This window comes from Dendropsophus ebraccatus, chromosome 7 (genome assembly GCF_027789765.1).
Source record: "Dendropsophus ebraccatus isolate aDenEbr1 chromosome 7, aDenEbr1.pat, whole genome shotgun sequence".
NCBI classification, from domain to species: domain Eukaryota; kingdom Metazoa; phylum Chordata; class Amphibia; order Anura; family Hylidae; genus Dendropsophus; species Dendropsophus ebraccatus.
In genome coordinates this window covers 142422047-142446144 of record NC_091460.1, presented here as the reverse complement: position 1 = coordinate 142446144, position 24098 = coordinate 142422047, and the positions used below count along the sequence as shown (strand labels likewise).

Below are 24098 nucleotides of genomic sequence, written 5' to 3'. Positions count from 1 at the left end.
AGTGACCAAATTTTGCCACTAACATAAAGTGCCATATGTCACGAAAAAGTGGTGGGACGACACATGTGGACGTCTTTTTTTTGGGTGTAGTTGAAATGGCTACCACCCTGTAAGAGAGTACTGCTTTAGTTATATCTAACTTTGAATCTAATCTTTTCCTGTGTTACTTTGGGGTCTGTGTTATGTAAACCCTGTAAATTTGTTTCTCATACGTTCAGATTAAACAGGACACATTGGTAGCTTAATCGCTACTTCCTTGTTTATGCAGATTTCCCATTCCCATAAAGACGTTGCACATAGTTGGCAGGGCATGCAGCAGCAGGAGTGGTCTGGCTTGGAAACAACAATGTTGGTGTAATCTGCTCAGGTTAATAACAGGGCTTTGTAAACAATTCTGACTTGTTTGTTCGTCTTTGGCATCGGGCCTGTCTGACTGGAGATAGGTGACATCTTCTGAGACTTAAAATTCTTTCTAGTACCATCTAGGCTGGCAACAATTGTTTTCTTACAAAGGAGCATAAGCAGGGTGAGGCTAGCAGCCCCGGTATTAGATGGCTCTGTTTCAATAAAGGGGTAGTTTACCCCAAAAATGATCTTTCAAATCAACTAGTGCTAGATTTGTAATTTACTTATATAAAAAAAAAAATCTCAAGTCCTCCATTACTTATCAGCTGCTGTATGTCCTGCAGGAAGTGGTGTATTCTTTTCAGCCTAGAGAGCAGCGGTTTTCTATGGGGATTTGACAGTTCCTGACACGGACAGAGGTGGCAGCAGAGAGCACTGTGTCAGGCTGGAGAGAATACACCTCTTCTGGCAGCGCATACAGCAGCTGACAAGTACTGGAAGACATGAGATTTTTTAATAGAAGTTAATTACAAATCTCTGGCATTTTCTGGCACCAGTTGATTTGAAAGAAAAAAAATATGGTGAACAATCCCTTTTAATAATACCTTGGTTTTATTCCAGCTATGCTGCAATACGGTGCATTACCAGTCGTTTTTCCATTGAGCTCAGTAAATGACCTGTTGCAATCACACAAATTATAGCAGTACATCTGTGATTTATGGTTGATCATTTTGTGCTTTTATGCCGGGATACTATTGTTACTCAGATTGTTATTTCAGATTGCAACAGTAATCCATATGTACAGACCGGTCCTAAATCTGGAATGAGGAACCTTCGGCGTGCCAGCTGCTGCAAAACTACAATTCCCATCATGCCTTGACAGCCTTTGGCTGGGAATTGTAGTTTTGCAGCAGCTTGAGGGCCGAAGGTTTCATTCGAATGAAGTGTCTATTTAAAGTGTCACTGTCCTTTTAAATTTTTTTTGCAGAAATCAATAGTCCAGGCGATTTTAAGAAACTTTGTAATTGGGTTTATTAGGCAAATCTGCCATTATCTGCATTCATAAAGACCTTTCCTAGGCCCCTCCCTTCCCCTCTCTTATCCACTGCTCATTATCAGGAAATCTTGACTCTTTTACATCAGTCGGACCCTGTGTAACCTATGGAGAGGGGAGGGGGGAGGAGTTAGATTAGTCACCAACAGAGAGCAGAGAACAAAGGATTACACAGCGGGAGCTGTGTGAAAGCCAGTATTCAGAGGTCCATGTGGACTTCAGAGGAGATAGCCGGTGATGTAGCTGTAAATTAACTCTTTGTTGTCCTCTTTTGGTGCCTCATTTCTCTCCACCCCTCCCCTCTCCATAGGAAAACCATGAAGACAGGGGGGAGAGCCTAAACTTCTTTTTCATGATAAAAATGCATTTTTCGGCTAATAAACCCAATTACAACGTTTCATAAAATTAAAAAAAAATTTAAACAGGTACACTTTAATGCTAAATCGCACACCTTTCCCCTGTGTATAAATCCCCCTCCTATACCATTCTCATTTACTACTAGGACTCGCATTGCGCTTCACAGTGTATGAAATTTGTCCCTAAAATCTGCGTCTACTTGAATATGAGAAATGTTTTTGGATCGTTGTTTGATGTTTTTCTTTAGTTCTTGCCGGAGCCGCCCCTTGCAGAGAGTAGTTGGATGGAGATCAGTAGAGTACATGTATCCCGAGAACATTAGCCGGCCACTAATGCACTCTCCTCAGAGGAATACGCTCGGAGCATTATGTTTATGGATCGCCGTAATGGAAAGCTTAAAGGCACTTAACCAAATGTCTGCTCCGCACTTCCTTTCCAGCGCAGAAGACAGATTTTTTTTGTGCCTCCTTGAATCTATTTTTTTAAAATTTTTGTTTATTAGAAAAATTTTTACGTGACAATTATAGTGTGACTCTGACTATACAGCGATGGCCGGGGCATTCCCTAGTTCCCTCTGCTTTCTTTTGGTGCCCCTCACTGATGACCGATTCTGACATGTCGGGCATTGTTTGAAAGTTAAGGTATACTTCAAAGAGTTTACCCAGGACTACTATTTTTGAATCCGCAACCATGGGCAATTTTAGAAACCATTCGAGTGAATGCAGCCACTCACAGGATCCGTGCCGTTAACCCCACCCTTAAAAAACAGGACTGGTCTTTCCCCCCACGACTGGCAGCAGAGATCGCAACAACTACTGGACTACTCCTGGTGAACATATGAGCCAGCCGGCACAGATTGAGTAGGCGAGTAGTTGTCTTCTGCGCTCCGTTTCTCTCTGCGATTTCTGCTGTTGGGCGGCGGAGCGGCCGCATTTCTATTAGGGGATCTGTGCCGCTATCCTCCTCCGGTCATCGCGGCTCGGATCATGTTATTGAGGCCTTTGGATAGATCACCAATGAAAAATGTGCCAACATGTGGCACGCCACCATTCCGCTGTTTGCCAGAGCTATGGCATCAGCATTCACAGTTGGGGTGGGTTCACACTTTTCACGTCAAAATGCGTGTGGAATCCGCACGCAATTCCGCCCGTAAAGAATGAACATTGTGAATGCACATTGGCTTTAATGGGCTTTCCGCTTATTTGTTCACACAGCAGACTTTTCAAACTGAAAATTCCGCCGCGAATTCGATTTTCACCTGAAGAATTGACATGTCAATTCTTTGCGTGGATTCCGCTAGGGGAATCCTATAGGAGTCAATGGGGCTTTAAGGGTGGGTTCACACTGAGGAATTCTCGAGGAATTGTAGAGGAAAGTTTTCTGCTTGAAATTCCTCGCCTATTCAGCTCTGGCAGAATTCAAGCGGAATGTAGGCGGAATTCGAGCAGAATTTCAAGCAGAATTAAAGCCCCATTGACTCCTATAGGATTCCTCTAGCGGAATCCGCCCAAAGAATTGACATGTTAATTCTTCAGGCGGAAAACGGATCCGCGGCGGAATTTTCAGCGCGGAAATTCTGCTATGTAATCAAATAAGCGGAAAGCTCATTAAAGCCAATGAGCATTCCCAATGTTCATTCTTTACGGGCGGAATTCCGTGCAGATTCCGCGCACATTTTAACGCGGAATCCGCCTGAAAATCCGCTAGAATTCCTCAGTGTGAACCCACCCTGAGGGCGGGTTCAGACTGAGGAATTCTTGCGGAAAATGTCCGCAGAATTAGCTGTCCGCCCGCACATCTGGGTGCTTTTCCGCCGGTCCCATAGACACCATTCTACGGGCCGGCGTATTCCGCTATACACTGAAAGAAGGGTCATGTCACTTCTTTCAGCGGATCGCGGAATACGGCGGCCTATATAATGGTGTCTATGAAGCCGGCGGAAAAGCCCGTGCGGGCGGACAGCTGACGGAATTCCGCGGACATTTGTCTGCGAGAATTCCATAGTGTGAACCCGCCCTAAAACAGAGCTGGTGGCAGGGAGCTGTGTACATTGTGTAGTAGCCATGCTAGGTAACTGCACCCTGGTTCCCATTCTCTTCAATGGTAGCTGAGTTGCAGTTGTTACTCAGTGGAATGTTCATGTGTCCTTTTAAGGAAAAGGGTGGTGTAAACCGCAGCCAGACCGCACTTGTGGCGGCTTTTCTCTTCCAGGACAGTAGGGGGTTGGACAGTTAAAATCCACCTTGCATGATCCTGTAAATAGGACGCCGCCATACACTTTACACGTTCAGTGTGTTTGGGTGACTGTTTATATCTATTGCATTGGGTTCACTAAGCAAAATTAGCATTTCTGTGGTAGGAAGCCATTGTATATACCAGGATAATCTCATAATTTTTACGTAAGTGATCCACCACAAATTTCATTTTATATTACATCAACCAGTATTGTAGTGAAGACTAAGAGGAGCCTGTGCAGAAGGTGGGCTTACCGGATGGTTATTGAAATGTTTCCCATCTAATTTTACAGATTATGGAGAAGAGTCGTACGAAAAGCAGTTTCTAGAGCTACAACAAAGACTCTTTCAGGCCGAGCAAGAGAATCAGAAGCGATCTCGAGATCTAAGCACGGTTCTGGACGAGATTAAGCGGGCGGTGGCGGAGAAGAGAAACGCATTTGAAAACCACACAGGTATCGGTGTCTGCACTCAGGTCTACAGAACGGAAAGAAAGATTGCAGTCTGAGAAGCGGAATCTACATAACACAATATTTTAGTTGTGCACCTCTGCGTGTTGTGTCTGTTTTTTAGATGCACAATGTTGTATGAATGACTTGGGATCCCGTAAATTATTTCTCCATCCAATTTTATATTTTTATTTTGCATAAAGTGTAGCTGTCATTTAAATTTTTTTGCAGAAATCAAGCAATTTTAGGAAACTCTGTGATAGGTTTTATTAGGCAAAAAAGCCTCTTTCTGTACTCCAAAAAGCTGTTTTTCAACCACCCCCTCCTCACTTCTTATCTGTGCATTATCAGGCAAAGCTGTCTCCATTACAGAGGAACAAAGTGAAGACTGGTTTTGCTGTGCCCATTATAACCTATGGAGGGGGGAGGGGCCGAGGGGGATGAGTGAGCAGGAAGAGCAGAGAAGCAGCTGTACAGTTTGGAGACAGTATGGGCACAGAAAACACTGGATTCACAGTCAGAAAGGTCAGTGCTTATCTGGGAGCTTGGTGAGAGAAGATTGCAGGATGATGTAATGTGCAGGGCTGCCTTTTCTCCTCTCCGTGCCCATTCATCCTTTTCAACCCCTCCCCTCTCCATAGAGCATAATGGACACAGAAATCCTGCTTCTTATGAAGTGAGGGGGGAGGTAGGAAAAGAGCTTTTTAAGTACAGAAGGAAACTCTTGCTTAATAAAACCTATTACAGAGATTCTTAAAATCGCTTGTACTATTGATACTTAATGATTCCTGAAAAGTGACATTTACATGACAGTTACACTTTATAAATCTAATTTATTCTTTTAAGTGATCATCGACCTCCTTATCTTTATCAATTTTGGCATTTCCTCAATTCCTCATTCTTAAAATTTTAAGTTTTTCCTCTTGTCACTAATGTATGTGAACATAGAGATGCTAGAATGTGGAAGTGTTCTTTTTGGCGATAGCAACAAGCTTGTGTGTACTAGGTGTAGGGTCAGCGCTGTCACAGTAATCTCGGCACATGACACAATCCATGAGATGGTTCTAATGCTGTATGGTCGTGTTTTTTTTTTTTTTATCCTTACAGTCGAGGAGATAAAATGGAGGGTGTTGAATATGACGAGCAAACTCCCCATGCAGTATACAAACATATACATGTTCCTTCCCCATCTGTTGGAGCACGAAGACAGCCTGCAGCCAATTGTGCATTATGGACATGGGAAGATCGGAGGTAAGGAAATCTGTTCTGCCTCTTTTTGTTCCGGTCATCAGACCACAGGATTTGTAGCCATCATGTGGGCACAAAAATGGCCTGTATTGTACCAGCGCAAAATATGCATTTGCCTGGCACAGTCTTCATAGTTAAAACCTGCTCTGAGTTTCCACCAACAAATGATCAGTGAAGATAGGGGTCAGGTGTGATGGATTTACTCTGCCTGACCCCTTTGTTCCCTGATAGATAAGCCACCGGCAGATCAGTGTGGCTGCAGCTTATCTCTCCCCATACAGAACGTATGAATTTTTGGCTCAGCTGAATGTTCATTTGTATGGAAGGGACAGCAGACCTAACAATGGGCCGAATATTTAGCTGACGGTTATTGAAGATGAATAGGCCCCTTTAGTGTGGTTCTCTTATCAGCCATTACCACAGCCTGTCATTTACTGGCATCCAAACTCCTGAACCAATTAGCCCCAAATATTGCACTTAAAGGTAATGTGTTGCCTAAAATTTCTTTTACTGATTAGAGTCAGATACTAAAACCTGTTTTTATTCTCATCTCTTTCTATTTTCTGACTATTTGTACATTGTTATGGTGGCTGCTATATTACCTGGGCTGTTTTAACAGCATTTAGTGACACGCTTTACAGCAAGCCTCGTGGACGTAGACGACAATAGACTCTGTCCCCTTGAGGTGAATGTGAGACATTACTGAGCATGCTCTGTGACCTGTGAAGAGGTCATTCCTCAGGAAGCTGCTATTGTCTCCTCTATCTGGTGTCACATGACGCTGCAATGCTGTACAGATCACTTTACAGCAGCCTCCTCTTATCACCACAGACACAACAGGAAGTCTCAGCTTAGTTTTAGCCCCAGTGGTGAGAATGAAAACTGCAAAATATCAGGATCATTTTATGATATAGATAGAAAAATGGAAAATTAGAAAAAATGTCACCAAAAATTCTTACAACATCCGTTTAACATAAAAACATTATTTACGCAATGTCATTTTCTGGCGGCACATTGCCTTTAAGTACATTGAGTGTCCAGGAAGGTTTTAGTAAAGACCTTAGACATGGCCGGACATATAAATCACTCGTTGTTATCAGTCTGTCCCCAAATTCCTGAATCATTTGACTACACATTTGGCATGTAGGTCCATTGGGTGTCAGGGAACTTTTTGTAAGGGCAGCTTCACACATACCAGATCCGCAGCGGAGTTTACGCTGCAAGCTTGCAGCGAAATCCGCTGCGGATCCTGTACTGTGAAGCTGAATGGGCCCCGGCGCCGAGCATACATTGCCTGCTCGCTCCCTATCAGTGATGAGGGAAGCTGGGAGTGTCGCACACAGTTGCGGCGCCGAGCAGGTAATATATGCTCAGGGCCGGGGCTACGGGGTGTAGGGGGCCGGGGTGTAGGGCTGCTGGCAACAGGGGAGTTAAAGGGGCTGGGTCCCATGGGATCCATTCAGCTTCACAGTACAGGATCCGCAGCGAGAAATCCACTTGGTACGTGTGAAGCTACCTTAAAGGTAATAACCTTACTGGACGTATACAGCACGTGCTAACCGTTCTGCTATCAGCCATTATCGGAGCATTGTATCCACTGTTTGTTCTGTTATCGGGAATTCCTGGCCTACTTTAAGTGTGAAGGACATAATGAAATGCTGCACTATAAACTAGGTGGAGTAGAAGAGCTTTTCTTAGTTTCACAGCAGAGCAGTATGGACCGGCCGTGGTTTGAATGACCTAAATCTGTTGTCACCATGGTGTTCTGTGATGCTGTTAGTTTAGGTCAGAAGACAACAGTATTTGTGGCCATTAAATGTGCAAAATCGGACTTCATCTGGCGCAGTCTTCATGATCCAATCCTGCTTCTGATGTGGTGCTTTTTATTTTTTATATTTTTATCTGACAGTAAAGACCCTATTACATGGAGCGATTAATTGGCCGATTACCACTGCTTGTAATAGAGAACGATCAGCCTATGAAACGATCGTCGGCTTATTATTTCTTCCGGTCCAGATCTATAAGTCGGGCGCACATTGCTACATGTAACAGCGATGTGCGGCTGATGGCTGATGACTCTAGCCGCCAGCTGCTCAGCCAATCACTGGCCGCAGCCTGCCAGTGCATAGACCGGAACTGAAGGCTGAGCTGCAGACACCGAAGAAGGCCTCGGAGGACACCGAGGAACGTGGTAAGGTGAGTTAATACTATATTATTGTATACTAGAGTCATCAGGCATCAGCCAAGCATCACTATTACACATAGCAATGTGTGCCCAACGATTTTAGGTCTGGACCTAAAGAAACAATCAGCCGATGATTGTTTCATCAATTGATCTTTCTCTCTATAAGGCCTGACGGATCACCGACGTGGAATGCATGTACCGGAGTCCCCCTGCGCCCGGACAGCATCTGTAATTAGATGCTGGGAGCGGGGGAGACTGTATTCATAAGCGCCGTGCTGTAATGAATCAGCCGCGCGGTGCTGTTACTACAGCGCGGCGCTTATGAATACAGTCTCCCCCGCTCCCAGCATCTAATTACAGATGCTGTCCAGCCGCGGGGGGACTCCGGTACATGCATTCCACGTCCGTGATCCGTCAGGATCACGGAACGTTGGAATGCAGCCTTACGCCCTATTCACACATCCTGTTCCTGTCCGCAATTGTGGATCCGCAGAAAAATAGGACCAATGTATTTCAATGGACCCATACACACATCCGTGTTGTGTACTGGGCTGCAATCCGTTCCGCAAAAAAAAAGGACAGGCCCTAGTACGGACAGTAACTGACACACCCAATTCAACTCTATGGGGTCCGTATTTTTTTACGGATGCAATACGGACTGAATTTGCGGATTGTTACTGACTGAAATTTGCGGATTGGAAAAATATACTGACGTGTGAATAAGGCATTAGGGTGCTACAATGAAGTAGGATTGCAGGACTATGGGGGAGATTTATCAAACATGGTGTAAAGTGAAACCAGCGCAGTTGCCCCTAGCAACCAATCAGATTCCACCTTTCATTTTCCAAAGAGTCTGTGAGTAATGAGAGGTGGAATCTGATTGGTTGCTAGGGGTGACTGAGCCAGTTTCACTTTACACCATGTTTGATAAATCTCCCCCTATGTTTTTATGGTGTATATATTGTAAAGGAGCAGGGTTAGAGGGCATTCATATGTTCTGTGAAACACAAAACCTAAGCTGTACAATAAATGAATCTCCGCCTGTACCATAGACTCCACTCTATGCACAGTCTGATTCTGCCGCCCACCCAAACAATGAACAAGTTCATTGTTTGGACGGACAGAACAATCCACCTGTGCATAGAGTGGAGTCTATGGCACAGGCGGAGATGCGCGTTATCGGAGGAATCCGCAGCTGGTTATCCACCTGGATTTTGTAGTGTGCACACACCCTTAGGGGGTATATGTACACTGAGGAATTGTAGAGGAAAGTTTTCTGCTTGAAATACCTCACCTTTTCAGCTCTGGCAGAATTTGAGCGGAATTCGAGAGGAAATCGAGCCGAATTTAAGCCCCCATTAACTTCTATAGGATTCCTCTAGCAGAATCCGCCCAAACAATTGACATGTCAGTTCTTTGGGTGGAAAGCGGATCAGCGGCAGAAAATTCTGCTCGGAAATTCAGCAGTATGAACAACATAAAGGAAATCCCATTGAACACAATGGGACGTTGCTCTGTTCATATTTCACGGGAGGAATTTCCTGTAAAAACATAAGAGCAGATTTTCTCGTAAAAAATAAGCGCGGATTCCTCTTCAATTCGTCCACTGTTCCTCAGTGTGCATATACGCTTAGGCCATGCTCACATGGCGTAAGAGACCGGCCATTCCGTGACGCGGCCGGTCTCTGAAAAGATCATCCCGGCCGAAACTGCAGATGATCTTTAGGGCTGCAGACTTCTGATGCGCGCACCTGTCTCATAACTCCCCACAGCACACTATGGAGCGAGCAGCCGCGCGCTCCATAGTGTGCACTGACAGAGCTTTCTGCGGCCGCTATTCAATTAATAGCGGCTGCAGAAAACTGACATGTCAGGTTTTTTACAAAGTCACCTGAAGTGACAGATACGCCAGAACACCACTACTTTCTCACATCCCTCACCTGGGGCATGCCCACCCAGCCTTAGTACTGTTGGCTCTCTAAGTCTTTGGAACCTTCCGTGCAGTAGCTCTATGTATGACTGTGTTTGTCTTTTTGTGGTTGGTAAGAGAAACATTTATCAGATGTGGAAAATGTGTCAAAACTGTAACATTTACCAGGTTTACGCCTTGTTTCAGTAGACAAAGAAGTCAATGTTTACCCTGTAACTTGTATAGCCGTATCTTGAGTATTGAGGGTGGTGATCCCGTTACTAAATCCAAATTATACACCATAGAGGAAATGTATTATCTATTCACATTATTGCTGAGTGCTATTAAAGTCCGGAGAGTTCAGATGATGCCCAGACATGACGTGATGACGTAGCTGCAGTCACAAGGTCCTGAGTCAGGCTGACACACCTTTAAGATGAAACTTTTATGGTGCTTTCAGTATTTTGTGGCTTAAAGTTCACAAAACTGGTGTCAGAAAGTGCCAGAGATTTGTAATTTACTTATATTAAAAAAATCTCCAGTCTTCCAGCTGCTGTATGTCCTACAGGAAGTAATGTATTCTTTTTCAGTCAGGAGAGCAGGAGAGGTTTTCTATAGGGATTTGCTGCTGCTCTGTACAGTTCCTGACATGGACAGAGGTGGCAGCAGAGAGCACTGTGTCAGACTGGAAAGAATACACCACTTCCTGCAGGACATTAAGAAGCTGATAAGTACTGGAAGACTTTAGATTTTTTTTTTTATATAGAGGTGATTTACAAATATCTGGCACCAGCTGATTTTTGAATTTTTTTTTTTTTTTTTGTAAACTACCTCTTTATTAAACAGGATTATGGTGCGTTTACACAGGCAGATTTATCTGACAGATCTTTGAAGCCAAAACCAGGAACAGACTATAAACAGGGAACATGTCATAAAGGAAAGACTGAGATTTCTCCTCTTTTCAAATCCATTCCTGGCTTTGGCTTCCAAAATCTGTCAGATAAATCTGCCTGTGTAAATGCACCGTTAAAGTGCACTAATGAAATTCAGTGGCCGCAGGGAATGGAGTATTTACAAGGTTATGATAAATATTAGAGGGCTATCCCCATCTCAGACGGTCCTGGCCAAAATGCGAATCCCCAGCAGCACATGGTGCTCAGAATTACGGACGTTGCTGAGTGGGCCATAGTATACGGCCTCCATAATTCTTGAATGTGTTTTGAATGGACTTTGTATATAGCTTTAGTATCTTCCATATTTTGTCCTACTTCATGAATGATCACTGCATGAGGCCAGGGGAAGGAGGAGAGGAGTCCAATAAGTGAGGGAAAAAACTGTGTTTAATAATAATAATAATAATAATAATAATAGTAATAATAATAGTAATAAAAATAACAATAATAAAAATAGCAATAATAAAAATAATAATAAAAAAAATAAATAAATATGATATGATTGTGCTGGTTTAGCTGCTGGTAGCGATGTTAGATGATGTTGTCCATGTTTATCCGCAGCTTCTATCGTTATTGGGATCCCGACTGTAAAGAGAGACAAACAGAACTACCTGATGGATACATTGAGGTCCCTTTTCACAGAGATGTCAGCGGCAGAAAAAGCGGATTGTGTCGTCATTGTTTTCATAGCAGAGGTAAGTCCGTTCATAGAAGTACCTGGCAGATATACTGTATGCTGGAAGGAAACCTACGGGGTTAACCTAAAGTGATTATTTCTTCCCTACCATAGTAAGTATTGGCAAACATCTGACCTAGAATGAAGGGATTGGCCTGTGGTGAATAGATTCTCCTATGAGCCACTACTATACAAACACTCATTTGAGATACATGGAATAGCAAATTGTGTCACCTGCTCAATGCTTCACACCATGGCTGCCACAGTATAATGGATATGCAAGAGAATTTTATGTTCACATAATAATCTCTTGTGCTGGGCAATGTGATTACTGGTCTTAAAGTGTAGCTGTCATTTAATTTTTTTTTTTTGTACAAATAATTTTGAGAAACTCTGTATTAGGTTTTATTAGGCAAAAAAGACTCTTTCTGTCCTGAAAAAGCTGTTTCCCAGCCCAGCTCATTATCAGGCAAAGCCGTTTTCATTACAGAGAAGCAAAGTGAAGACGGGTTTGCTAAGTCCATTATAACCTATGGAGGGGGGAGGGGCCGAGAGGGATGAGGGAGCAGGCAGAGCAGAGAAGCAGCTGTACAGTTTGGAGACTGTCTGGGCACATAAAACACTGGATTCACAGGTCAGAAAGGTCGGTGCTTATCTGGGAGCTTGGAGAGAGAAGATTGCAGGATGATGTGTTGTGCAGGTCAGCCTTTTCTCCTTTCTATACTCACTCCTCCCCTCTCCATAGATTATAATGGACACAGAAATCCTGCTTCTTCTGAAGTGAGGGAGAAGGTAGGAAAACAGCTTTTTGAGTAAAGAAGGAAACTCATTTGCTTAATAAAACCTATTACAGAGTTTCTTAAAATCGCTTGTAATATTGATACTTATTGATTTCTGAAACGTGACATTTAAATGAGTTACACTTTAAGTGCACTTTCTGTCTCCTACACTGCCTGTAAATATTTACCAAAGCGTGCGCCAGCAGCTCCCTGTATGCAGAGGCTTGTGTCGACAGCCCCTTGTTCCTGATGGCATAAGCTTGGCCTCCTGCCATTGCAGGACTACTGTACTGTATATACAGCTAGAGAATCTAGACACATGCTATATCATAAGTAGCCGCAGCACAATGGCTGTGCACAGATAACTTTCCTAACTTCTGGCAGTCTTGTTTGCAGGAATTAGTTGCAGTGATTTTTCCAGTACTTATAGGATTTATCAAGAGTGATGATTACAAATTGTGACTAATTTTTGCTTAAGCTCGCCTTATTTTTGCAAACTCACTCGAGCCCCGTTCACACTTGGAAACATGCTGTTGTGAGCTTTTTAATGTGGATTTATTGGTCGTTAGCTAGTTCTGAAAGATGCACCTTCATACACCATCTGCTGCAGTAACCTGGGGTTGTTAGGTGGGGGTAGCAGTGGACTAGGCGTTGGGGTGCATAGAGTAGGCCCTTATCACGGTGGCCAGAAGGGGTATGCCCGCCCCCGGTTATACTAACACTGGCTTTGTAAAGGTAAAACCAAGTGTCTAGGTGTAGACTGAATACGAAGTCCAGCACTTAGACGGGAACAGTTTACTTAAGCTGTATTACACTGAAGATTTCCTTATGTTTTTGAGGATAAGGTGCAATAAGTAGTCGCAAAAATAGAACAGTCGTTTCTCTTAGTGGACAACACGGAGTAGTTAGCCTGGGTGCTTGAGGTATCTGCAGTAAGTGTTGTGTCTAGAATAAAGCTAAGGATCTGTCTTGGGGCCTTGTCTAATATACTACACGTTTCCCAGCAGAGTTCTATACTAAGTGACTTGCTTGAAGACTTTCGTACTCACAGTTTAGAACGGAGATACTGTACACTGCCTTCTGCCAGAAGTGTCATGTCTGGTGCTATGAGTCCTGGGCTTAAAAAACCAACCAAGTGAAGCTAACCCCTCAAGGTTCCCTGAGAAGGTTGGGAGCAGGAATCAATGGAGTTCGTCGGCTTGCTTGCACTTTGCTCCACTGCAGACAGATCCTTTTTGTAGACAGATTGTCCTGACCAAGCTAAAGGGGTTACTCCTGGCGTAGACAAGGCTTTCCCAGGTGATAGTTAGGGCCCTATTCCACCGGACGATTATCGTTCACATAATTGTTAACGATCTCAAACGACCGCTATTGCGAAAGACCTGAAAACGTTCACTCATTTCCATGGAACGATAATCGTTACTTGCGATCGTTTTTTTCCTTGCTATTGCGTATCTACTGCGAACGACCGAACAACGTCTTATTCAATGCGAACATTTTGCGAACGAGCAACAATAAAAATAGGTCCAGGTCTTTATAAAGCGATCAACAATTTCTCGTTCGGTCGTTAATCGTTAACTGTATTTCAACCGAACGATTATCGTTTAGATTTGAACGATTTAACGATAATTTGAACGGTAATCGTCCGGTGGAATAGGGCCCTTACCCCACCTGTGGGCTTAGCACTGCATACTTTCACAAAAACTCCAACAAAACTATCTTCTCTCTGCAACTCCAACTAACAGAAGACCCCAGGCGTCCAGGCCAGGTCTGGGAGTGTACTGTCCCAGGAACCCTTGTTTGTTGTCTTGTACTCCATCTCAACTCCATGTAGAACCCCCCCCCCCTTTTCCCCCCACTAGGACTAACCTCCTATTGGTGGGGAAAGTACTTGAAGGAATAGTGGTCAGTGTCTGATAGGTGGTGTAGTGTGAGGCATCCAGGTAACTGATTGTCAAACCAAACACAGTAGACACAGAGTTAATCTGTTACAATCCTTCAGCTGTGCAGTAGAATAGAAGAGAGTGAGACACCAAGTGGTGAAAGTGCAAAACTGCAACCTTCAGCCCAGAGTGTGACACCTGACAGAAGTATAGAATCGTAGTTGCACAGCTGTACTGGGACACTACACCACCTTCCCAACTCTGGGTCAGGGAAAGTGGAAAGGCCGCTCTCTCGTCAGTTCTCTCTCTAATATACATCTGCATCAAGCTTTCCTTTACAGTAAACAAAAGCTGGTAAATTCCTGTAAATTGTCTTCTCCCTCGTTATTCTTAGTGCTATTAGTTTATGAAGGATGTTTGGCATCGGCAGTGGCACCTTGTAGCCGGGGGTAATGGACTAGTTCAGCATCTTAATGACTGTAATAAAAATCACAACCCATCATGCTAATGGATATATAGTCAACTCCAGAATTATTGGCACCTTTTATCGATGTTAAAATCAACCCCTGTGACATGAGGGAATTCTACCGACCTCACACTTATATACTCTACCTCTGAATGCAATGCTCAGCATTTCTTCAAGGGGTTTAATGGCTAATCTTAGTAGCTTCCCTGATCTTTTCTGTTGTAGCTGGTCTGTGGCTGTTTCAGTCAGGCTGTATGCTCATGATGCAGATACTGCTTGCCTCTCGTGACACTGATACTGGTCATTAGTCATCACGGGGTTAATAAAACCAGACCTGCATGTTATTTTCAATGTTTTTGGTATTTGACATGCATGTTGTGCCTAAAGCACAAGGTTAAATTCTTTAAAATCAATTGGTTCCAGAAAGCACCAGAGATTTGTAATTTACTTCTGTTAAAAAATTTCAAGTCTTCCAGTACTTATTAGCTGCTGTATGTTCTGCAGGAAGTGGGATATTCTTTCCAGTCTGACACAGTGCTCTCTGCTGCCTCCTCTGTCCATGTCAGGAACTGTGCAGAGCAGCAACAAATCCCCATATATTTAGTATTTTCATGAAGTTGCTGTAGAAGCATTTCTGATTATTTTCGGGCTGTTGGATTACAGCAATGACAGCCTATTATATATCCAATGTGTATGTGATATTGCTGATCAGTAAAGACTTATGTGTGTATATTTATTTTTAGGTGAATGCCCAATTTGTGAATCAAGTTGCTGACAATATCAAAGAAAAGTAAGTGTATGGACCCCACCTTTACTGCTGCAGGAAATCCCAGATCTAAAGATGTAAAGTAACCAATACAGGAATAGCTCCATATGTCGTCTGTCCTGACAAATTGCTATTCGCCTCAAAAAACAGAATGGCTCGCTGAACGAGTCCTTTTTTTTCCCTCTCTCAAATGGTCTTGATTTATGTGAATTATATTATAACCTTAAAGTGTCACTGTTTAATTTTTTTGCAGAAATCAATAGTACAGGCGATTTTAAGAAACTTTGTAATCTGGTTTATTAGCCGAAAAATGCATTTTTATCATGAAAAATCAGTTTGAATCTCTCCCCCCTGTCTTCATTGTTCTCTATGGAGAGGGGAGGTGTGGAGGGAGATGAGGCACCAAAACAGGACAAAAAAGAGTTAATTTACAGCTACATCACCAGGCTATCTCATCTGAAGTCAACACTGACCTCTCTGACCTCTGAATACTGGCTTTTAAACAGGTCCCGCTGTGTAATCCTTTGTTCTCTGCTGCCGACTAATCTCCCTCCTCCCCTCTCCGTAGGTAACACAGGGCCCAACTGATGTAAAAGAGACGGGATTTCCTGATAATGAGCAGTGAATGAGAGAGAGGAGGGGGGGGGGACCTGGGGAAAGTCTTTTTGAATGCAGATAATGGCATATTTGCCTAATAAACCCAATTGCAAAGTTTCTAAAATTCACCTGGACTATTGATTTCTGCAAAAAAAAAAAATTGTGGGTCCCACTCAAAGAACTTTGGTAGACAATATTCTTTTTTTCAAAGTTGTTTTTTTTGTTTACTTTGTATGATAACGTTAATACATAAAAAAATAGGCATCATGTAGGAAGACAATATTTTTTTTTTTTTTAAAGTTTTTTTTTTACAATCCATTTACACTATAACTGGGGACCTTATATCCTCTAAATATACTGTTCAGACTTCAGTAGTAAAGCAAAAACAGGGTCATACATTTTGGAGCTTCAACCAGTCTTTGTATATATAATATATACATTATATGACACAATGGTGCGGTTACGTAATTTAGTTATTTATTTATTGAGAAGAAAAAGGGAACTCAGTAGCAGATGTGTTTGGTGGCTTTTTCTGAGTATCTATTGTGTTTTGGTGGAATTATTGTTATTGTCTAATCCATTATTACCAGTGGCCCTTTGGGGGGGGGGGCAGCACACAGTTTTCACATTATGCTAGAACTTGTCCCTGCAACTTTCTGGATAGTTACAATAATTCTACTGTCTCTCCGTAATTTGGGAATACTTACCTCTCTTACTAGTACTTACCACTATTCTCTTTACTTTGCAGTTTTCCTCGTGAGATACAGTCTGGTGTGCTTGAGGTCGTGTCTCCGCCATCTTCATTTTACCCAAATCTCTCAAATATTAAGGAGACGTTTGGAGATTCCAAAGACAGAGTGAAGTATGCAGAATTCCATGAATATAAATCTGAGTACAGTATATATTATGTGTATGGGGTAGATATGTACGAATGAAAGCCAAAAAACCGGTCCCCTTCAGGATGTACTTACTGTATGTGTTCTCTGCTGTCTGTCCTCAAACCTCGCCTGGGCAGAGAAAAATGGCGACTACCATAGATATATTAGGAAACTGCCAAACCATTTGATGGCTCTGTTCACACCTACACTGTCAGTTCTGTTTTTACTGTTCTGTTATAGGAGCCGAAAACAAAAAATATAGAATAGTTCAACTCCCCAATGGCACCTGATTGATCCCAATGACCCTTTTGACCTATGACTTGGGGTTCATTGGGTTCCATTTAATTATACAAAATGTTTAGCGGTGAGAAACATTCATTCGGGAAAGGTTTTCTGCCTTTTGGGTATAAACCAGAATTACATTCACTGACAGCAAACAGCCGAGGCTTTTAAGGATGTGAAATACTACATATAATATTATACATGTAGAAAGTTCTATTTTACATAATGCTTAAAACCCACTGAAATGGGAAATGTCCTCATAACCTTCAAAATCTAAATCGGCAGCTGTGAAATAAAGCAAGTTTGGAATTTTACATTCATTTATTTATTTATTTATTTATTTTTATTTTTTTAGTTATACCGCAGGAAGTCCCGATCTTCTGCGCACACAGAGAAGGCAGTCATGTGATTGACAGACATAACGAGTTGTGACTCTCTGTACTGGCCGGGACTTCCTGTGTTTGGCCTTTTTTTTTTCTTTTTTTTTTGTCTTCCTATTACCACAAGACTAAAAAGCAGGAGACTGGACAGCTGTTATATAGCTGCCTTCATGAGACTGGACCTGGACACAGTAAGTATAGCTGTTATATAGCTGCCTTCAGGAGACTGGACCTGGATAGAGTAAGTATAGCTGTTATATAGCTGCCTTCAGGAGACTGGACCTGGATACAGTGAGTATAGCTGGTATATAGGGGCCTTCAGGAGACTGGACCTGGATACAGTAAGTATAGCTGGTATATAGGGGCCTTCAGGAGACTGGACCTGGACACAGTAAGTATAGCTGTTATATAGCTGCCTTCAGGAGACTGGACCTGGATAGAGTAAGTATAGCTGTTATATAGCCGCCTTCAGGAGACTGGACCTGGATACAGTAAGTATACCTGATATATACCCGCCTTCAGGAGACTGGACCTGGATACAGTAAGTATAGCTGGTATATAGGGGCCTTCAGGAGACTGGACCTGGACACAGTAAGTATAGCTGTTATATAGCTGCCTTCAGGAGACTGGACCTGGATACAGTAAGTATAGCTGTTATATAGCTGCCTTCAGGAGACTGGACCTGGATAGAGTAAGTATAGCTGTTATATAGCTGCCTTCAGGAGACTGGACCTGCATACAGTAAGTATAGCTGTTATATAGCTGCCTTCAGGAGACTGGACCTGGATACAGTCAGTATAGCTGTTATATAGCTGCCTTCAGGAGACTGGACCTGGATACAGTCAGTATAGCTGTTATATAGCAGCCTTCAGGAGACTGGACCTGGATACAGTAAGTATAGCTGCCTTCAGGAGACTGGACCTGGATACAGTAAGTATAGCTGTTATATAGCTGCCTTCAGGAGACTGGACCTTTTTACAGTAAGTATAGCTGCCTTGAGGATACTGGACCTGGATACAGTAAGTATAGCTGTTATACTGGACCTGGATTTCTGGTAAGTATAGCTCTGTTTTGCTAAATTACAATCTTGCTTTATTTCACATCTGCTGATTTAGATTTTGAAAGTTATAACGACAGGGACACTTTAAGTACTTCTCTCAGTCTCTAAAGTCATGAATACAGTCTGTAGTATTCCAGTTTTGGTAGTTGCTGTCTCCTCCTTTTATTTGTAATTCCTTTTTCGTCACCCGAGTGTCTTACCATCTGAGCGTGGGATTTGTAATTTTTGCTTGTAGCAAGTCAGTCTAGTTAGACATGTTTTTGTGTTTCTTTCCCCCTAGGTGGAGAACAAAGCAAAACCTTGACTACAGCTTCCTTATGTTGTATGCACAGCCCAAGGGCACCTATTACTTACAGGTATGTGAGGAACTCTCTGTGGGTCTGATAGACCACTATGTCTTCTTCCTCATAGACTCCTTTACTCTCCTGTCAGTTTTTCCATATTGCTTTCTTCCTGGGTTTTAATAATAATTAGAAGATTATGTAAATGTCTTCCCTCTGTTTCCTTCAAAATACAGGGAGATGCCTTACAACAATAGTGTTCATGGGATGGATTGCAAAACCTTCCTCTCCAGGTTGCTGTTGCAGCGTACATATATACAAATTACTGGGTGGGAGTTGATTCTTCTGGAGCTGCCTATATTTTTGTAGAAAATTTTATAAGACTGTATTGCACAGAGCATCTGCTAGGGAGCCCATGATAAGAGGGGGCAGGCTGTGAAGACCACCATACCATATATTATGCTATGTCACCCTACATACACACAGTTTCAATCAAGAAGGGGAGAAGATGGATGAGTTTGTCTAGGTGCAAACTACATTTTTTTCATCATTTTTTTTTCAAAAACAGATGAAAAAACGGATGCATTTGTGTGCATCCATTTTGATCCATTGACTTGAAACAAAAAAAGGATCAAAATGCGTGTTTTTTTTTTTTTTTTTAAGCATACACAAAAAGTGGTCAACCACATTTTTGTGTATGTTTAAAAATAGATGGATTTTTTCTTCTTCTTTTTATACTGGAATTTAATGGATCAAAACAGATGCACACAATTGTATTCGTTTATTCATCTGTTTTTGGATGTAAGCACTTGCTTCATCCATATTGGGTATTTGCTTATTTTTCTTTAAATCTTTTTTTTTTTTTTTTTTCTCTTTTTGGGATGACTTTTTGAAAAATTTTATATACTGTATATTAAAACGTAAGCACCAATAGGTACATTGCGTTAAGATTTTAGCATTAATACACTGCCGCCGGCCCAGTTCTCATTCACCTTGCCAGTCTATTCCCATTCACAGGCCCAGCCGCCCCCAGTGGGAGGAAACCCCTTCCCCTCTGTCACACGGCTCCATTATTTCTAATGCAGGGCGGAACGTCACACTGGGGGCTGGCAGGCCCGCCTTTAATGCTTCAGGGCAGGTCAGTGAATGGGAATAGACCGGTGCCAGGCACGGGAAACTGCCATCGTCTTAACCTTCTACGACATTCAATTTCAAAGGGGTCGATAGATTGTTGGTGTAAATTGCATAATGATCTTGTGATGGAAAAGTAGTGCAGTTGCTTTGAGGGTATATTCAACCGTATCTCATATGCTGCCGGTTTTAGGCTATGGATCAATTATACTAGTAAAATAAATCTATATAAATCTCTAAAAACAGAATATAATCTGCATCATGTATGCTTCCTTGACAGGACCGTATTAACAGCTGCTGCTGCTGCCCTGGCAGCAACCCTGTGGACCCCCCCCCCCATCTTCTTCTCTCATTAAGTAGCATCAGGATTTTCTAGTTTCTGATCATCATATTGATATCTGATCAGTCTTAGGCCGCGTTCCCACATTTACAGTATTACACCACATGCAGCAGATGCCAGACCCTCATGCGGTAACCAGTAGGCGTATGGACAATAATCCTGGTAACAGCACATGACTACTGGGGGAGAGATGGGAGTCTGGTCTCGGCCACATGCGTTTCTCTACATGTAGAAACATTGTCTGAATTGCGTTTTTCATGTTTTTTAACTGCTGAAAACATAAACAAATTTCCACATTGAATCAATGATTAGAACCATCTGCATATTGTCTGAGGGAATTCCCACCACAGGATTGGTAGATTGATAGGTAATAGCTCCAGGTGTCCCATTTACCACCGCCATACCGGACCTGACCAATACCGCCATACTGTCACTGGATAACACTGCCACACCAGACCTGTACAATACCACCATACTGTGACTGGATAACACCGCCAAACCAGACCTGACCAATACCGCCATACTGTCACTGGATAACACCGCCAAACCAGACCTGACCAATACCGCCATACTGTGACTGGTAACACCGCCATATCGGACCTGACCAATACTACCATACTGTGACTGGATAACACTGCCATACCAGACCTGACCAATACTACCATACTGTGACTGGATAACACCGCCACACCAGACCTGACCAATACCGCCATACTGTAACTGGATAACACCGCCATATCAGACTTGAACAACACCAACATACCCCTTCCCCCCTCACCACGGGTGCCTAGTGGTAAATCTGGCCCATACCTTGGAACAGTCAGTGAGGCCGTTGCATCAGTTTTACTTCCATATAGTTATCAGAAGCTGTATGTTCTTATAGCCTTCCCCTTTTGTGTTAGTTTCACACACTGTGGAAACGTTGTGGATTACAGTACCAAGCTATGTCGATCAGATTTTAGAAACAGATTTCTTATACCTGCTGTAGATTTGTTTTCTTCCAGCACAGACATTGATGTGTGGCTGCCATACTAAGGCCTCATACGTCTTTCCTGCTTTGTTCCCCAGAGTGTGATTGCTTTATGGCAGATGTAATGAATCAGCGTTAATGGATTGAAAGTGCCCATAGACCCATAAGGAAGAGAGAAAAACAGCCCAAACCCCCCAGGGACCAGGGAAGGACCAAGGAGATTCATACATAGCATACATCTCTGTGCACATTGTGACTACTCTGCCTCATTACTTATCCAGGCCCCCATTAGTACAGTCTGCCTTATAATTATACCGAGGTGTCTCTGCTGACCATGCCCCAGTCAACACAGCAAAGCCTCAAAGTGTCCCTGTCATTTTAACTTTCACAATCTTAATCAACAGTAGATGTGAAATAAAGCAAGTTTGCAATATACATTCATTATTTTTTTTTAGTTATCATACTGTTAAACAAAGCTGAACTTAACAGAAATCCAGGTCCAGTCTCCTGAAGGCTGCTATATAACAGCTATACTTACTGTATCCAGGTCCAGTCTCCTGAAGGCTGCTATATAACAGCTATACTTACTGTATCCAGGTCCAGTCTCCTGAAGGCTGCTATATAACAGCTATACTTACTGTAGCCAGGTCCAGTCTCCTGAAGGCAGCTATATAACAGCTATACTTACTGTATCCAGGTCCAGTCTCCTGAAGGCTGCTATATAACAGCTATACTTACTGTATCCAGGTCCAGTCTCCTGAAGGCTGCTATATAACAGCTATACTTACTGTATCCAGGTCCAGTCTCCTGAAGGCAGCTATATAACAGCTATACTTACTTTATCCAGGTCCAGTCTCCTGAAGGCAGCTATATAACAGCTATACTTACTGTATCCAGGTCCAGTCTCCTGAAGGCAGCTATATAACAGCTATACTTACTTTATCCAGGTCCAGTCTCCTGAAACTCTTTAGTTTTGTGCCGGAAAAGAGACTAAACACGTCAAGTCCCGGCCAGTACAGAGAGTCGCGGCTCAATGTGTCTATCAATAACATGACTGTTTTCTCTGTAAGCGCAGATGTCCTGGGAAACATGGCACTTCCTGTATTAAGACATTTTGAAAAAAAGTCAGGACATAGAAAGTTCCGTGTTTTCCATGATAACTAAAAAAAATAATGAATGTAAATTGCAAACTTGCTTTATATGACGTCTACTGCCGATTTAAGTTTTTAAATTCATAGTAACAATGACCCTTTAATGGTGCGTTCACACCTACAGGATCTGCAGCTGATTTTCTGCAGCAGATTTTATTTAAATAACTGAACACAGCATAAAATCTGCTGCAGATCCTGTAGGTGTGAACGCACCCTAAAGGTGATTTGGCGAAACCAGGAAATATAACCAGGAAAGGCAAAGATGGCACAGAAGCTATTACCCCCACAGTTGTGTGAAAGTGTTATCCTGAGATCTGTCAGGAGTGGAATCACTTTTCGTCTCAATCAGAATGGGATTTGAAAGGATTTAGAGATGTCTCAGTTTCTACGTCTTTGGCTCGCACAGTCCCCCATGTCCCCAGGAGACTTTGGGCGTCTCTCAGGATTCCAGCCCAGGAGTCGCATAATGCCGCAGCTGAAAGATAAGAATAAAAGCCGGCAACTCAATCCACCATGGACAGGAGCGAAATGTGCACTTAGACTTTATCAGTCATGGAGATAACGAAAGACGACTATTGATGCAACCATGGGACGTGAATGAGGCCGTTTTATATTAGATCGCTGTCCTGACTCTGGGGAACTAGGCTTAAACAGAAAGTTTGGGAGAGGTTGATTAGCTGTATAGTAAGTGAATATTTCTACCAAGAAAAAAGCAATACTGATTAAAAAAAAAATATTATCTTTTTAAAGGGATAGTTCACCAAATTTGTTGTTTTAAATCAGCTGGTTCCAGAGATTAGTGAAGTACTTCATTTAAAAAATCTCCAATCTTCTAGTACTTATCAGCTGCTGCATGTCCTGCAGGAAATGGGGTATATTCTCTCAAGTCTGGAGAGCAGGAGAGGTTTTACTACTACTCTGGACAGTTCCTGACACGGACAGAGGTGGCAGCAGACAACACATACTTATCAGCTGTTGTATGTCCTGCAGGAAGTGATGTATTTTTTCCAATCTGGCACAGTGCTCTCTGTTGCCACCTCTTTCCGGGACAGGAACTGTCCAGAGCAGTAGCAGACAGAGAACTTCTCCTGCTCTGGACAGTTCCTGACATGGACAGAGGTGGCAGCAGAGAGCACTGTGTCAGACTGGAAAAAATACACCATTTCCTGCAGGACATACAACAGCTGATAAGTACTGGAAGACTGGAGATTTTTAAATAGAAGTAAATTACAAATCTATATAACTTTCTGACACCAGTTGATTTGAAAGAAAAATATTTTTACCGGGATACTCCTTTTAACCCTTTCACGACCTGGGGTCATAGAGGCATCAATGCCCAGGTCGTTTTTTTGGACATCAGCTTATGGAATCATAGTGATCCCATAAGCTGATGTCCCTATGTCTGCCCCGTCTCCTCTGTCCCCTGCCGCTGTCACAATCTCGTGACAGCGGCAGGGGAGGGGGCAGAGTGCATGGCCACATGCCTGGCGCGCTCACTGCCTTCTCTCCCGACGGAAGCCTGAGGCTTCCGGTTTCCATGGCTACCATCAGGGCTCTGCTTTCACTTCGCAAAGCCGCAATGGACAGCGGACAGAGAATTCTCCCTCTGTAGAGGGAGAATTCTCTGTCTGGAGCTCTTTAGATGCGGTCATGCTGATCGCAGTATCTATCGGGTTAGCTCTCAGCACTGGAGCTGCGGCGGGTCCCCGGCTATCACTGATAGC

At 42.9% G+C, this 24098-nt stretch overlaps 1 protein-coding gene across 2 annotated transcripts in view; it reads left to right on the top strand.

The window, feature by feature from the left end:
• MGAT4D (MGAT4 family member D) overlaps positions 1–24098 on the top strand; it is an 85809-nt gene that overhangs the window by 36879 nt on the left and 24832 nt on the right. For both annotated transcript variants that reach the window (XR_011364008.1, XM_069978625.1), the window contains exons 2-7: positions 4284–4445; positions 5547–5690; positions 11296–11429; positions 15282–15328; positions 16650–16763; positions 18782–18857. Coding sequence is in view for 1 of the 2 variants with exons in the window: in XM_069978625.1 (XP_069834726.1) it covers positions 4284–4445; positions 5547–5690; positions 11296–11429; positions 15282–15328; positions 16650–16763; positions 18782–18857 (677 nt within the window). In the remaining variant the exon portion in view is untranslated. The remainder of the gene's footprint in view (positions 1–4283; positions 4446–5546; positions 5691–11295; positions 11430–15281; positions 15329–16649; positions 16764–18781; positions 18858–24098) is intronic.